This window comes from Podarcis liolepis (assembly GCF_965112155.1).
Source record: "Podarcis liolepis genome assembly, chromosome: 7".
NCBI lineage: Eukaryota > Metazoa > Chordata > Lepidosauria > Squamata > Lacertidae > Podarcis > Podarcis liolepis.
In genome coordinates this window covers 22,295,793-22,312,265 of record NC_139561.1, presented here as the reverse complement: position 1 = coordinate 22,312,265, position 16,473 = coordinate 22,295,793, and the positions used below count along the sequence as shown (strand labels likewise).

General features: G+C 46.6%; 2 protein-coding genes across 2 annotated transcripts in view; both read left to right on the top strand.

Annotated features, from left to right (window-relative positions):
* LOC310711391 (C-signal-like) overlaps positions 1–16,473 on the top strand; it is a 129,030-nt gene that overhangs the window by 50,172 nt on the left and 62,385 nt on the right. The gene's annotated exons all lie outside the window — the stretch shown is intronic.
* The window catches only part of MXRA8 (matrix remodeling associated 8), a 29,773-nt gene that overhangs the window by 10,441 nt on the left and 2,859 nt on the right, over positions 1–16,473 (top strand). Inside the window, exons 3-9 of the mRNA XM_083513133.1 lie at positions 322–630; positions 2,297–2,398; positions 4,454–4,915; positions 11,850–12,008; positions 12,770–12,800; positions 13,273–13,349; positions 15,528–15,605. Coding sequence (XP_083369259.1) covers positions 322–630; positions 2,297–2,398; positions 4,454–4,915; positions 11,850–12,008; positions 12,770–12,800; positions 13,273–13,349; positions 15,528–15,605 — 1,218 coding nt within the window. The remainder of the gene's footprint in view (positions 1–321; positions 631–2,296; positions 2,399–4,453; positions 4,916–11,849; positions 12,009–12,769; positions 12,801–13,272; positions 13,350–15,527; positions 15,606–16,473) is intronic.

Sequence of the window (16,473 nt, the reverse complement as noted above, 5' to 3'; positions counted from 1 at the left end):
GGCTAGGGTTGCCAGTGGTTAGGCTGTTAGCCATCACAGCTATTGTTGTAGCTGCACTGTTGGAGGCAGTAAGCTTCTGTGTACATCCAATAGCCAGGAATCACATATGGGGAGAGCAGCTCCTGCTTTTGGGCTTCCTGTCGGGGCATCTGATTGGCCACTGTGAGAACAGGATGCTGGACTAGATGGGCCTTTGGCCTGATCCAGTGGGGCTCTTCTTAGGTTGGCCTCCTGGTGGGCAGAGAAAGACAGGCTTCCGATTGTGGGTGCATCTCCCCACGTGGCTTCTTTTTCTTGCCCCCTCTCTCTCCCATATGACAGCCCCAGTGGATGCTTCCAATCTCGAGAGCGTAGTAGTGTCTGTGCAGAACATCACTGCCAAGGCGGGCACTCGAACGGTCCTCTCCTGCAAGAGCTACAGGATGGTGTGGACCCAGGACCGCCTGAACGACCGCCAGCGTGTGGTCCACTGGGATCTGTACAGGAACCAGTATGGAGACTACAACGCCGAGCGACTGTGCGACATGTATTCGGCTGGGGATCAGCGAGTCTACAGCGGCTACAACCAAGGGCGGATTTTCATGCCGGAAAATGCATTTGTGGATGGAAACTTCTCGCTGGTAGTCAAAGGTACCGGGACCCAAAATGGTCACACACACACACACACACACACACACACACACACACACACACTTCGCCTGGGTGTGAAATGAGCAGACAGGAAGAGCCATAGCTCAGTAGCAGAGCATCTGCTTTGCATGCAGAAGGTATCAGGTTCCATTCTTGGCATCTCTCAGTAGGGCTGCCAGCCAGTGCCTTCAATGCTGACCTAATTCAATGGACCCAATGGTCTGACTCAATTATGAGGCAGCTTCCTATGTTCCAAATCAATCCTTCTTTTTCTTTTACAGCACTCCCCACCCCCACAAAAAAACCAGAAGTTAACAAAGAGAATAAATATTTTAAAAATAAACAAAAGCAGCATTTTTAAAAACCCAAGAGAAGTAAACACTGAATCAGTAGAAATCATAAAGCAGGACCTTTCATGATTTAAAACGTATTAATTTTCTTTTTTTGTTTTCGTTTGCCAGTTTGGGCCAAAGCAGGGGTGTAAATATAATGCATTAATGAGTAGCCCATCTTGTAAAGATCTGATTAGTTAGTACTGGCAACAGGGCCTAAAGCGGCCCAGTAGGAGCTGAGCATGCTCTGTGGCCACAGAATGCTGCAATTCTGTTCTGGGGGAGCGCATAGCTGTGTACATTGGAGACTGGTCCAGTCCCAGTCTACCCTGACAGCCCCACCTTCCTTCCTCACATCCCCTCAAGGGGTGATTCTGCTTGTCATTGGCTCTAGCTCCACCTACTGTTGGTCTCCTTGTCTGCAGCTCCACCAGTCCCCATGAGCACCAGCCATCAGTGTGTGTGTTTTGTCTGAGTGTAAGGGGAAACCAGGGGGGAACAGAATGGAGTATCCCAGAACTGGGGTCTTTAATATCCTGAGCGAGCTTGAAGTTTGGCTTGCTAAATACCAGCTCTCACCACACGAGGGCCCCTTCAATCCTATGATTCTACTCCAGGTGCAGTGGAAATGATCACCTTGTGGTGAATTTTCCCAGTTGGAAAGTGACATGATGAAGCTCAGGGAAATAGCTCCTTCCCCTGCCCTTCATCATCTACCACTGATCCTTAAACAGGAGATACTGATTGTTGGTTTATTTCATTAGGCTGTAGAGAACTGTAGCGCAGTGCCCGAGGGGTAAGCTACAGTTCTCGGGATGCTTTGGGGGAAGGGATGTGACCAACTTTGGGAGGTGGTGGATATATTTTACTAGAAGTTGGGCAGGTATGTGTCAAGATTGCTGCAGCTGCAATACTTCTGCACCGAGCAGAGGGTTGATCTAGATGACCATCAGGGTCCCTTCCAACTAAGTTTGGCTTATAGTGGACCTGTGCAAATTAAGGAACTGAAGTTAGTCTTGCCCATTAACTTGGATGGGTCAACTCTGAGCAAGACTAGCATTGGCTGCAACCCCATGGTTTTGTTACCTGGATGCCAAAGTTCTCTCCATAGCTGTCAACTTCCAGATTTGAAAATAAGGGATCAGCAGCCTTGAAAATAAGGGATCAGCAGCCTCACCTGTCCCGGGGACAGTCTATGGGATATCTAACAATCCGGGATAGCAGCGGGAAGCAGCGGGAAACGGCGCTGGAATAAGGGAATTTCCCCCCCAAAAAGGGAAGGTTGACAGCTATGGTTCTCTCTCTCCCTCTCTCCTTACTGCATTTCAATCAAGACATCTCCAGGAGCGACCAAGGCATCTACTCTTGTAACCTCCACCACCATTACTGTCACCTGTACGAAATTGTGAAGATACAACTGGATGTAACCGAAGAAGGTAAATGATGTTGTTGTAAAAGATGTGCGGCAAGATGAAAGCGGGAGGGTGTGTGTGTCTTTGTGCCTAGTGTTTTTGCTCCCCATCATGTTCCTCTTTTGTAAAGTCGCACAAGTCTTGTTTGAGGCAGCCACATGTACAGAGCAAATGGATGGCCAGGGAGTTGTAATTAAGATGTTTGTGGGCATCGGAGCATTTCCTGTCACAAGGCTGCATCAGAAGGCTTAGAGGAGCATCAGCTGTACTGTGCCGAAAATGAGGCCTAGGATAATTCCAGGCTTCTCCCTCTCTGTGTGAACTAGCAAGCCCTTTGAAACCAGGAGGATCGCTTTTCCCTATCTGGCGTCTTCCAATTTGTGTCAGACTACGACTCCCAGCAGCTGCAGCCAGAAAGTTCATCAAGGATGATGGAGTCCAAAACATTTGGAGTCGGGTGGTAACATCAGGTTCGGGAAGGCTGATTTAGGGGCAGGGAGATTTGGGACTTTTCAAAAAGACTGTATGGGCTTGTGCCCAGTATAGTTCTTAGTAAGCCTCACCTCAGAAAGCACATGTTAGTGTTAGAAAAGGTTCAGAAAAAGGGCACTCAGAATGAGGCTAGGCTGACAGATGGCTCAGATGGGTGGGAGATTTGAACTCTGCTCTTCCCGGTCCAAGTTTGACACCTTCTCCTCACTACACGCTGCAACTTGGTCATGATTTTCTTGTGATTCACTATGCTGGGAAAAGCTTGATTCAGTTTGTACCGTCATGCCATTCATCTGTGCAATAGCTCAGAATATGGCTCCTCTCCTGGTTTTGTGGAGGAGAAGATAAGGAGCAACAGATGTGTTCTTAATTGGCAATATGGCTTTGCTCGCTCACATCTAAAGCTGCTTTGGAAAGTACCTTGAGTCATACATAGCATCTTGCACCAGCCAGTTTAAGTCTTGCTTTCTGAGCATCTTTGGAGGCAATTCCACACAGCAGAGTCAACCACAGGCTTGAACCTTGGCCAGGGATGTGGAACAGGAGACCCCAAGTGCTCTTGGACTCTAGCTGCCATCAGCTCCAACCAGCATGGGCAATGGTCAGGGATGATGGGAGTTGTAGGCTAGCAACATCTGGAGGATCACAAATTCCCCATCCTTGGGTGGAAGGTTCTTGGGAGCTGGGATCACTCTCCAGAAAGAAGACTCCCTCCTATGTCTCGGTATGAGTGGTTGCTCTGGCTTTTATTAAGATGGATTAAAACAGAGATGGGGAACCTGTAGCCATCCAGATATGGTTAAGCTCCCAACTCCCATCTCTCCCAGCCAGCATGGTTAATTTGTCAGGGATGATGAAAGGCCAGCATCATCTAGAGCAGCAGTTCTCAACCTGTGCATCCCCAGATGTTGTTGGACTACAACTCCCATCATCCCTGACCACTGGTCATGCTGGCTAGGAATGATGGGAGTTGTAGTCCAACAACATCTGGGGACCCAAAGGTTGAGAAACACTGATCTAGAGCAAGGTTTCTCAAACTTGAGTCTCCAGCTGTTTTTGAACTACAACTCCCATCATCCCTAACTAGCAGTACAAGTGGTCAGGGATGATGGGAACCATAGTCCAAAAAAGATAGCTGGAGACCCAAGTTTGGGAAACCCTGATCTAGAGGGTCAGCGGTTCCTCATGCCTGGTCTAGGCAACACAAAGTCAAGTCAAAATAGAATAAAGCACTCCAGAACCAAGCATCGAAGACCAAAAGCTAAAGTCACTGAGTAGAGGTCAGGGAAGGTAACTGAGCTTCTCCATGGCCTCATAGTTCTTGGAGATATGGGTCTTTGTTGGAAGACACACCTATTTCCATGCCTGTCTTTTTTCATAGCATGTTGGTGAGGAGAGTTGGCGCTTATAGGCTTGTCACAGCAAAGGTTGCTTTGAACTTCCCAGTGCTTGGCAAACAGCTACAATAAACCTACCATTAAAATTACGGACAGGTCATTTCTTCATCAGAGGGCAAACGGGCAAATTTAGCAAGGGATCAAATACTTTCCCCCCCTCACTGTATCTTTTGCACGGTTCTTTCAACAGTCGAAGAAGTGCAGAAGTTTTGGGATGGGGAGAAAGTTGTGATCGTGGCCCTGAAGGGAAGCGCCGTCTTACTCCCCTGTATTAACCGGAACCAAATCTGGACCGAGCGGCACGACGAAGAGGACCAGCAGGTGGTCCACTGGGACTGGCAGCCACCAGGGGTGCCTCATGACAAGGCCGATCGCCTCATTGACCTGTACGCCTCTGGAGAGGGGCGTTCTTATGGTCCCTTGTTTATCCGGCAAAAGATGAATATCACTGACAAGGCTTTTGCCCAGGGAGACTTCTCCTTGAGGATATCCGGTTTGGAAGTGGCTGATGAAGGCACCTATTCCTGCCACCTCCACCATCATTACTGTGGCCTTCATGAGCGCAGGATCTTCCAGGTCTCTGTTGTGGAGCCGGAACCGGAAAAGAAGGTGGTGGTGGTGAACTTCACTCGACACAATGCGCCGGCTGCAGGTAGGTAGTTTCAACACGCACGGAGTCAAAATTGGTCTTCCATCAAAGGAGGCACTTTTTGCTGCATCAAAGGAGGCAATTTTGCTGCAGGAAAACATTTGCCCCCTTGTGAAAGATAAGGAACTTTGTTGTGAGAAGAAAATGGCTGCTTCTTTATCTTATCTATAGAAGAGGTTGATGCCAACTATGTATTACTCATAGAAGACCCATTGGAATGAATGGACTGAAGTTGGTTATGTGTATTAATTTCAGTGGGTCTACTCTAAGTATGATTAGCACTGGATACAACCCAAGGAACTCGGTTGAGAGAAATTGGCTGCCCCTTGAACAAATTATTGTCTCCTTGTGAAAGATAAGGGTCTTTGCTCTGAAGAAAATGGCTGCTTCTTCAGCAATAACAACAACAACAAATAAGCCCCCTTAAGAAAGGCAAGGATCTTTCTTGCGAGAAAATGGATGTTACCCTCACAATGATTTCTCCACCACATGAATATAAGATACTTATTTTCGGGGGGGTGGGGGGGAGAGAAATGACCACCTCATCATAACAGTTTGCCCACTCATAAGAACAAGGTATCTGAGGTGACACCTCCTCACGTAGGCCTCAGTTCGGAAGGGAGGTGGTTCAAGCTCACCTTCCTACCCCCCCTCCTGTCCCAATAAGGATAGGGATTCCTTCTCAGATGGCTTTCCCCCCTCCACCTGTGTTGGTTCCTGCTCTGGTTTTAGGAGTCCTGGTGCGGTGTCTCCGGTTCAGTGAGCTCTTGTCCACCACCATCAACCTCAGAGCCAGGAACATGGTCCAGCTCCTCAGCCCACTGTGACCCTGTGGACTTCAGGGTCATGACACCATCGTGGAACTCCTGTTGTGGAGGATTCAAGGGTGAATCAGGTGTGCAACGTCACTTACGTACCAGAATCCTTTGCAACAGGGGTTCCATGACAAACAGGTCAATGTGGAAAATGGTTGCCCAAAGCTCAAAAGAGCCACATCCTTCTCAGTTTCACTCCATTCCATGTTTTCCATCTCCAGAATAAGTAGGTACCTTTCAATCTTGTTCTCTTTTTAAAGCTATCCCAATCAAAACAGTGAGAAATATATGTGGAGTTTTGAAATCATTTTTTAAAGAAAACCTGCAGGGTACAGCTCAATGCTTATTAACATTTTAAAATATTTATCATGCCTTTAATATTTATTGGCTGTTTAATATTGAAGCTGAAGATGGCATGATATTTTTTTAATGGGCTGGGTGATGGTAGTTTATGGAGCACCACAGTGTGTTGGGTTCACGAGTGGTGGAATGGGGGGGGGGGAGAGAAATCAGATGCCATATGGGAGCAGCTGGCCTTATGGGAATAAGTCAGAAGGCACAATTCAAATTTGCACATGCAAAGTTGAAAAACAAACAAACAAACCAATCATAGAGAAACTGAAGGAGAAGAAACCGTTCCCATCCACCCCCCAAACAACGAGTGGAATTTATTTCGATTACAACCAGAAAATTGTCCCAAATCCTGAGGGAAATATATTTCTAAGCAGTGCATAACAAAAACAGCTGATTTTTTTTTTTGGGGGGGGGGTGTTTCCTGCCCCCTTCCACATCTCAAACTCCTGGGTGGAGTTTTCCCTTCTTTTCTTTTTCTGAACAGGGAGAACTTGCTGAACCAATGGGAACAGTATTTATTTTCCTTCTGTCTTTTCGCTTCGGAAAGGCAGCTGGAAGTTCTCACCGGCTTGTAAAGATTACAAGAAGAGCTCTGCTGGATCAGACCTTTGCACTCAGCTCTCCTCACACCCCCACACCCACCCAAACATCCCACTAATCCTAGCAATAAACAGTTAGGAATAATGCCCATCCTCCCATTACATCCACTCTCAGCATCCTCTTCTGATAATGGTCAACCGGATGCCCCTGGAAAGCCAACAAGCAGGACCTGAGGCTAAGAGAACTCTCCCCTTTTGTGATTCCTGCCAACTAGAACCTAGAGGTTTACTGCCTCCGACAGTAAGGGAAAGTAAATAATAATAATAATAATAATAATAATAATAATAATAATAATAATAGTAATAATAATAATAATAATAATAATAATGGCTTCTAGCCATGGGTAGCCTTCTCCTCCATGAGTTTGTCTGATCCCCTTTATAAGGCACTACCTTTCGCGGGATCAAATTCTGGTGGTTTAACTATTGTATTGTGTGAAGAAGTACAGTCATACCTCATGTTACGTTTGCTTCATGATACGTTTTTTCAGGTTGCGTCCCGCGGTGACCCGGAAGTACCAGAAAGGGTTACTTCTGGGTTTCGCTGCTCACGCATGTACTCAAGAGCCAAATTGTGCCACTCACCTGCGCAGATACGGCACTTCAGGTTGCGGGCTTTTCATGTTGCGAACGGCCTCCAGAACGGATCCCGTTCTCAACCAGAGGTAAAGGGACCCCTGACCATTAGGTCTAGTCGTGGCTGACTCTGGGGTTGCGGCGCTCATCTCGCTTTATTGGCTGAGGGAGCCGGCGTACAGCTTCCGGGTCACATGGCCAGCATGACTAAGCCGCTTCTGGCGAACCAGAGCAGTGCACGGAAACACCCTTTACCTTCCCGCCGGAGCGGTACCGATTTATTTACTTGAACTTTGACGTACTTTCAAACTGCTAGGTTGGCAGGAGCAAGGCGCGAACAACAGGAGCTCACCCCGTCATGGGGATTCGAACCGCTGACCTTCTGATCAGCAAGCCCTAGGCTCAGTGGTTTAACCCACAGCACCACCCACTGTACTAAAAAAAACCAAAAACCAGAGAAGGCTGCTAGCTTCGATGGCTATCCTCCGCAGGCAAGCTTCTGCTGGAAACCACAGGAGGGGAGAGTGCTCTGGCGCTCGGGATCTTGCTTGCTGGTTTCCCACAGGTGGCCACTGTGAGAGAAGGATGCTGGACTAGATGGGCCATTGGCCTGATCCACCAGGTCCTTCTTATGTTCTTACTTTCTTCTGTCTGTCATGAATCTTCCCTCTTCACTGCATGTTCGGTTTCCCCCAATACTGGGGGAAAGAGGCAGCGGTGGAGGAAGCCGCTCGGGAACCTGGGGTGGCGTGCCCAGGGGCAGGACGAGCCGCCCATAAGGGCGAGGCACACTGCGGGGCCTCTGGAGTCTGCCAGCCTCCTGCCATTTGGGCAGCACGGAGCCTGCCGCGCCCAAGCCACCGTGTCTCTCCCAGGAGAGATGCGTGGCTCAGGTGCGCTGCAGGCCCTGTGGTGAGTGCCACCTGGGATTTTGTCACCCCCCTCAGTGGTGACACCCGGGACTGTCTGCACCCCCGCACCCCCCTTCCTCCGCCCCTAAAAAGCAGCGCAGTGGGAAGTAGATTTGTGTTTACTCAGCAGCGAGAGTTGCTGCAACCGCCTCTTGAACCCCCGCTGTGTGACCGTGTAAACTCCTACAGGGACAGAGCCTTAAAACACATATGCGCACGTAAGGAAAGATAAAGAAAAATCATAGCCACGAAGCATTTCCTTGGATCCTCTTAATCCTGGGCGCAGCTCCAAATCTGGAACAGTTCTCTAGACAGGAAATGTTATTCTGCTTACAATATCAACATGGCCTAGTTCTATTTTGGCTGATCCTCGCTGTCAAATCTGAAGTTAACTCTATGGCTTTCAGTGGAAGGTGCTTCTCCTCCCCCCTCCCCCCCCCCAGCATTTTTCTTTTAAAAACCGCAACAGCAATAAGCCATCTGTTGCCTGTTTTTATGGATTGCTCATATTTTGTGAAAAGGGAAGGTTATCGTGGCGTTATCATCATCAATTAGAACATCTTCAACATATGTTGCAGTGTCTTTACTGGGCTTGAAGGCTGCCTTGTAGCTTAAGTTTTAGTGGGAAAAGAGTTGAAATTTTGCCTAATTTTGAGTTAGCCCTGCTTGATCAGATCAAACGCCTGTCTAGAGGAGGAGGCTTGCCATGGCTACTTGCCACAATGGCTCTGTAAATTGTATATAAATGTAATAATAATAATAATAATAATAATAATAATAATAATAATAATAATAAATGCTTCAGCTGTCAGAGGCAGTATGCCTCTGAATACCAGTTGCTGGGAATCACAATCAGGAAAAGTGCAGGTTTTCCATAGACATCTGGTTGGCCACTGTGAGAATTGCCTGCATTTTTACTCATAACCAGTCCAGGTTGCAGCACTCCCCCTTAGTCTCAGATGGGGACAAAATGCAAATGAGTTGGCTATGTCTCCACCTACTGTCGGTTTCCTTGCCTTCCGCCTAGAGAAGAAGATGGAGAATTCCGTCGGAAACAGAAATGTGAGGGTTAATTGCCACAATCGGCAGGTTTGCCCCAAGGTCAGGAATGGAAATCACGCAAGCAAAAACGAGCTGTGTTTGCTATCATTGTTTTCTTCTTCGTATATGTAACATAAACCGTTTTGTCACTTTCTGTGTTTCCCTCCCATTGAAGTTAATTAAGTATTTAATTTAATGGGGTTGTATCCAATGCTAGTCCTACTCATAGTAGAGCCATTGAAATCAATGGGCATATCTGACTTTCGTTAATTTCAGTGGGCTTGCTCCCAGTAAAAATTCGTTGGATGCAGCCCAGTACTTACTGCATTAGTTCCGGCCATAGTGGATAGCCAAATGAGCAACATAGGTTTTAGTGGAACCAGAACTGAAGCAGAAAGGAGGAAAGGCATGGCAGGGCAGAAATCTCAGCCTCCTTGCATGTCTACAGCCACTCCATCAGTCCCAATGGGCACTAGCCACCACTGATAGGGACTGCGGTTCAGACTTGTGTTGGGTGTGGGCAGTGAGACATTCCACAAAGCAAAAGGAGCTCCTGCCCTAACCTCCTGCCCCTCAAGGTAAATTCAACAAAACAAACCCAGACTGCCGCTATCAGCCGCTCATCTGGATTTGTCTAACCCCTTTGAATGGCTCCAAATCTCTCTTTTAAACATGATCTGCCTGGTTAATCTGTCCAGAGAGATACATTCCGCACTGGCGACTTTCTCTAAAGTTTCCCTTCTCCAGCTCAACATACGCCCTGCAGAGGAATGGATTTCTGGCTTACTCCCTGCATTGCTGTTCTTTTTTCAGTGTGTACACGCATGTGTGGTTTTATTTTGTTTTATCTAAACTCACTCTCTTGGCCTGCCTCAACATTCCTTCCCCTCGGTAAGGTTTACAGCACATAAGGTTCCTCCGAACGATCTGTTGATTGAGCATCCATTCTGATTTGCCTGCAGGAAGCTTACACAGAAGTTAGATAGGCTGTGCCTGGTTTTTCTTTAGGATTCATTCTGAATTGTTGGTGGATCGGTTATACAGCAATGAGCACTCATCCCGATTTGCTTGCGGATTGTTGGTCGCAGAATTAGAATTGCAGAATCATAAGAGCTGGAAGGGACCCTGTGGACCATCTAGTCCAACCCCCTGCAAGCAGCTGTCCCATACAGGGATCGAACCTGCAACCTTGGCATTATTAGCACCACACTCTAACCAACTGAGCTATCCATTTTACCCATATGTGCAGAACTGGAGTTAAAATTTGGGAAAATGAGAAACTAGTTAAAAAACCCCAACAGCAAGTGATTTGATAAACTTCTGGCTCAGACAGTTGCTGCTGATTAGAGCACGGGTCAGCAAACTCTTTCAGCAGGGGGCTGGTCCACTGTCCCTCAGACCTTGTGGGGGGCCGGACTATATGGGGGGGGGGATGAACAAATTCCTATGCCCCACAAATAACCCAGAGATGCATTTTAAATAAAAGGACACATTCTACTCTTGTAAAAACATGATGATTCCCGGTCTGTCCGGGGGCCGGATTTAGAAGGCCATTGGGGTGGATCTGGCCCCTGGGCCTTAGTTTGCCTACCCATGGATTAGAGTAACCCAGATGGACAAATGGCGTAACTTGGTATGATGTGCGCTATGTTATTTTGTTCCATAGATGTTAGTGGTGGCAGCCATTAAGAGTTGAGCCTACAGTCTAATGGAAAACATTTATTTTCTCCCTTTCTTCTGTGAGGCTCATTGATTGAAGCTGATTTTTCAGAAGAGTTGAGACAGGCAAAAGGATATACTTCTCAGTGATAGGGCCCGTGATTAATATATGGAATCTACTGCCGCAAGAGGATTAGACAAAGGGATGGAGGAGGACCAGTCTATCAATGGCTATTGGCCATGATAGCTAAGTGGCGCCTCCATTTAGCAGTATATCCCTGAATGTGCAGCCCAGGAAAGGGCTGTAGCTCAAGCCTGTAGAGCACCTGCCTTGCATGCAGAAGGACCCAGGTTCAATCCCCAGCATCTCCAGGTAAGGTGCTGAAATATTCCTGAAACCCTGGGATACTGCTGCATGTCAGTGTAGACAGCATTAAGCTTCTTTCTTTCTCCAAACCTTTATTAGGCATTGCAGATATAGACCATCTTAAAACATCCATATACAATTTTCAAAAACAATATGCAAAGAAGCAGCCATATCAGATATATAGAAACAGAAATTTTAATTGGAGTGTCTTCCTGCTAAACTGTGCCATTCATCACTCTAAGAGATACTATTGACAGAAGCTCAGCCACCCTTGCAGTTACCTACGGGTTAATATCAGACAGCTAAAATCTGATACTTTAATTGTGCCATGACAGCACTAAGCTAGATGGACCAGGGATCAGACTTGGGATAAGACAGCATCCTATGATCATGTGCTGAAGGGCAACCATTGGAATGGTCTGTTGCCAACATGCCCTGCCTATGCGCTTCCCAGAGGCTGAGGCTATGACTTCCTACATGCAAAGCATGTACTCTATACCATTGAGCTACAGTCTGGTTTGTTTTGAGCTGTTACCTAGTTTGTTAGTTTCTTCCCCTTTGCAAGAAGAACCACTGACCCACCCCTTCTTCTCGGTTTCCCTCTCTGCCACCCAGATCCGAACGCCGGCCGTGGCCACAACGTGATCAATGTCATCATTCCTGAGAGCCGTGCTCATTTCTTCCACCAGTTAGGGTACATCCTGGCAACACTGCTGCTCTTTATTCTGCTCCTGATCCTTGTGGTACTCGTCACACGCAAGCGCCGGAGAAGAGGTGAGTTTCTGGGCATCTGGAGCCCTACTGATGTCCTATTTATTTTGTGTTCATGGTGATTTTGTGCTCGTGATGGTGTTGGGGGCAGTTATATGCAACCCCACTTTCAATACTGTTTCAGGGGTATCTGCACTCTCCCAGGGTTCAGTTTCTTTGGAATGAAGGTCACAGGAGACTGGAGTATCTTTATGGTTTTATTTACACATATATTCAATCTGAGCCTAGGATAGAGAGGCTCACAACATTAACACACCCATAGATCTTTCTTCCTCATTAGATTCCCAGGACGATCCCCAAGCCACAGATTTGGGTCTAGCCCAGAGCGAGACAAGCCTCTGTCTCTCTAGCTTCCTGCATCAGCTGAAGTCGCATACACACAGCCCTGCTTGACCTTCTGCTCTCCATCCTAGGAAGGTCCACCCATTTGTGGGTTTTGAGCTGAGGTTTGAAGGAGTTCTGAGTAGAGGAGTGCATTTATTTTGTAATGAATGAAATCCATTCCTCGACTCCATTATAGCACAGATTGCAAGAGGTATGAACGGGGTTTCCCAAAAGAAAGTACCTTGTCTGATTCAGGCACGTATGTGCACCCCATAGTATCTTGTCAGTTCAGAATGGATGGCTGCTACAGTGGGAACTGGTTCGATCAACAAGCATCATGAAAATGAGATGTGAATTGGTTTGTGACTGCTTATTCATGCCTGCAAAAAATGGTTCCCTGATGTCAAAGCCCTTGAGTGACTTTTCTTTCTCTTTTCTAGGTTTTGAGTGCAACGTGAGAAAATTTGATGAGTGAGTAGAAACTGGTTCCTTGCACCAAAGGGTCTTGTTGTCCATCAATAAGTAGAACATTGAAATTACGAATGCATGAGGATTTCATTTGTTAAAAAAATCCAGTATGAACTGATCTGATATGCCGTTCCTGGACTAATGTCTCACTTGGGTTGCAGTTAACCATCAGATGTTGCTCTTCTCCAGCTTATCATCTAAATAGCATCTATTTGTTTACTTATGGGGTTCAGGCAAACATCCTGACAAAGTGTTGCATTTTAAAGCAGCCTCAGTTTATATTAGCTAGTGGCCATCAATGTTCATTTAAGCAAACATTTTCTTCTAGCCTCTGTGCTCATTGAAATAACACCCTGAGTGATTAAAAGTTCAAAAGTGTCAAGCAGAGTCCATTGCCATCCGTTGCACGGATGAGATGATGTATAATCTAGTGCTAGAAATGCAAAATCAGAACCCTCCTCTTTTGCTTTGCCAGGAAAGAAGTGAATCTCAGCGAGTTCCCAGTCCACACACCAGATGTATCCAACTACAAAAGTGAAGATATTAAGTTGGGTAAGTGTTGGAGGTTGTTTTGGAGTGGTAAGCAAGCCCTTTACACATTCTAGAGCTGAACTCTGAAAACTAGTACAGTGGTACCTTGGGTTACATACGCTTCAGGTTACATACACTTCAGGTTACAGACTCTGCTAGCCCAGAAGTAGTACCTCGGGTTAAGAACTTTGCTTCAGGATGAGAACAGAAATTGTGCTCCGGCGGTGCGGCGGCAGCAGGAGGCTCCATTAGCTAAAGTGGTGCTTCAGGTTAAGAACAGTTTCAGGTTAAGAACGGACCTCCAGAACAAATTAAGTTCTTAACCCGAGGTACCACTGTATTGCTTTGGAGCCAGCATGCCTGAACAATGGGGAGAAGAGGCAACATAGCTTAAACTGGTGTTTAATTAGCTATTGCATTGCACAAAGTTTCTTTAAAAAAAATTACAGTGGTACCTTGGTTCTCAAACGGCTTGGTTCCTGAGCAAATTGGCTCCTGAACACCGCAAACCCGGAAGTAACCCGGTTTGCAAATGTTTTTCGGAAGCCGAACATCCAACCTGGCTTCCACTTGAGTGCAGGAAGCTCCTGCAGCCAATCAGAAGCCGTGCCTTGGTTTTCGAACAGTTTCGGGAGTTGAATGGATTAAGTTAGAGAACCAAGGTACCACTGTGAAACAAATTATGCAAATTATGAAGCTGGGTGAACAATACCCGGCCATGACTTCTCTTATTCATTATTTGTTTATTTTGAAAATGTATATTCTGCTTTTCACCATGCACTGTAGGTCTCAAAGCGGTTAACAGCAATAAAAAAATAAACATACAAAATTTAAAACATAAACCTCAGAATTTTAAAGAAAAAACATTCATGATGCAAAGTCCTCCTGAAGTAAAAAGGTTTTAACTGGACGTGTGAAACTCAGCAAAGATTCTGGCTGACTTCTGGTGGGAGGGAGTGCCACGCAGCCCACTGCACTCAAAGCACACAGAGTTGTGCTTCTGGTTCATGAGGAAGCACCAGTAGTTCTCCCCCTGGATGATCTGCTTGTGACATACAGGGGAAGATGAGCCTAAGGTACTCAGGACTTTATACACCAGTACCAGAATCTTAAACCTGTACTAGCAGCAGATGGGAAGCCTCTGCAGGTCTTTCAAGATGGGTGACATGTGTTAGCAATAGGCTGTTCTTGTCACAAGTCTCTGTGTTGCAAAGATGTGTAATTTCTTCATTAACCAATCTTTTTTCGAATTGATGTAATATACATGAGAATGAAAAATACTCTGGAACAGTGCTCATACGATTATTACACATCTTTCTACTCACGAGTGTTTGTTGAACTAATTGGCTGATGAAGAACTGAACGAAACAGTAGTTGCTATCCAGAAACACTGTTCAGCAGAGTTCAGAGCTGGACATCAGAATTGGACAATAGCCGATTATACAAAGTTTACAAGCTTGATGTGACTTATTCAAGGACTTTCAGAGACTTTGGTTTCATAATTTTGATGTTTTGCATTATTCCATAAAGTTTTCTATACTGTAATTGTTTCTGGCTATCATGTTGCTTTCGATATTGCATGTCACAAGTCTAGCTACAGCGTTCTGCACTAGCTAAAGCTTCCAGACTAGCCTCAAGGACCAGCCCCACATATATTATGTTTCTTTCTTTGAAAAGTTCACAAATGCTCTGACCTCTTTAAAAAAGGTAAAGGTAAAGGACCCCTGACAGTTAAGTCCAGTCACAGACAACTCTGGGGTTGTGGCACTCATCTTGATTTACAGGCCAAGGGAGCCGGCGTTTGTCCGCAGACAGTTTTTCTGGGTCATGTGGCCAGCATGACTAAGCCGCTTCTGGTGCAACAAAACACCGAAACCAGAGCAGCACACGGAAACGTTATTTGCCTTCCCGCTATTTATCTCCTTGCACTTTTTGGCGTGCTTTCAAACTGCTAGGTTGGCAGGAACTGAGACTGAGCAACGGGAGCTCACTCCGTCATGGAGATTCAAACCGCCGACCTTCAGATCAGCAAGCCTAGGAGGCTCAGTGGTTTAGACCACAGCGCCATCTGCGTCTTTAGCCCCCCCCCCAACCAATCTGCACACTGTCTTTGGAACTTTGATGGGTGTTCTGGGGCTTTCGCCTCCACCAGCGTCTGTTCAGTGCTGCTCATTGAACTGAGATCTTTTCCTGCTACAGATTACAAGAACAATATCCTGAAGGAGAAGGCGGAACATAACAGGGTCCTCCCACCTAAGAACATTGACTTAGATAAAGGTAAGAGAAGGAGGTGAAGTTGGGGCAATTTGTGTTTCCCTTGGCGAAGTTCCCCAGTGCATGATGGGAGAGGGTGTGTCACCCTCTGGTGTTAGCAAAGCCAGCCACAGATGGAGAAAAGGAGTTTCCATAGCTTTGACCCTCTCATCAAGCCCACCACAGCTTGCTTACAAGGGGGTTATTATGAGCTCTGTGATTGATTTTTGGTTGCTGGTGATGAGTCACTGTTTCCCTTTGGGAGAAATGCCGGCATGCTGGCTTCTGATGTGCTAGCAGAATCTTCTTGACACTTTCTTCCACATTTGAGAATTCTCCCTGCCGTTTACCGTGCACTCACTGGGTTTTTAATCCGCATTCACACGACATTGTCCAAAATCCATGTGCTTCTGCCTTTTGCTATAAACTGCTACTTTTTAATGCACTGTTTCTCAAGCCAGCTGGCGCTCTTGTCTCACGGTGGAATGGTGAGATAAATAGAGCCGTTGAAACAATTGCTCCTGAGTGTCCTTATGGGTGCAGTGAGACAAGCAGGTTGCCTTGGCATTCCAGTGACCTGCATGCTATGAAACAGGAGGGTCAGTGGCTAGAGCGCAGGTGGTGTAAGTCGCGATCTGAACCTGGGTGAGGCTGCACCATCGTGCCTACCGCATGGTGGTAGCGGCATTGAAGAAAGCTTACTCCTCTGCTACCATTGCATCTGCAAGTAGCCCTCTGGCAGCGCTTTTCTGGGTGGTGAATGGGATTTTGTTTTCTGGCCAAGAGAGCGTTGCTCTGACATCCGCAGAGGCAAGGCACTTTAGGGATCAAATCACTCAGATTTGGTTGCCACAGTTAGAGCATAGTCTGCTCCATCTATACTGGGTCAGTT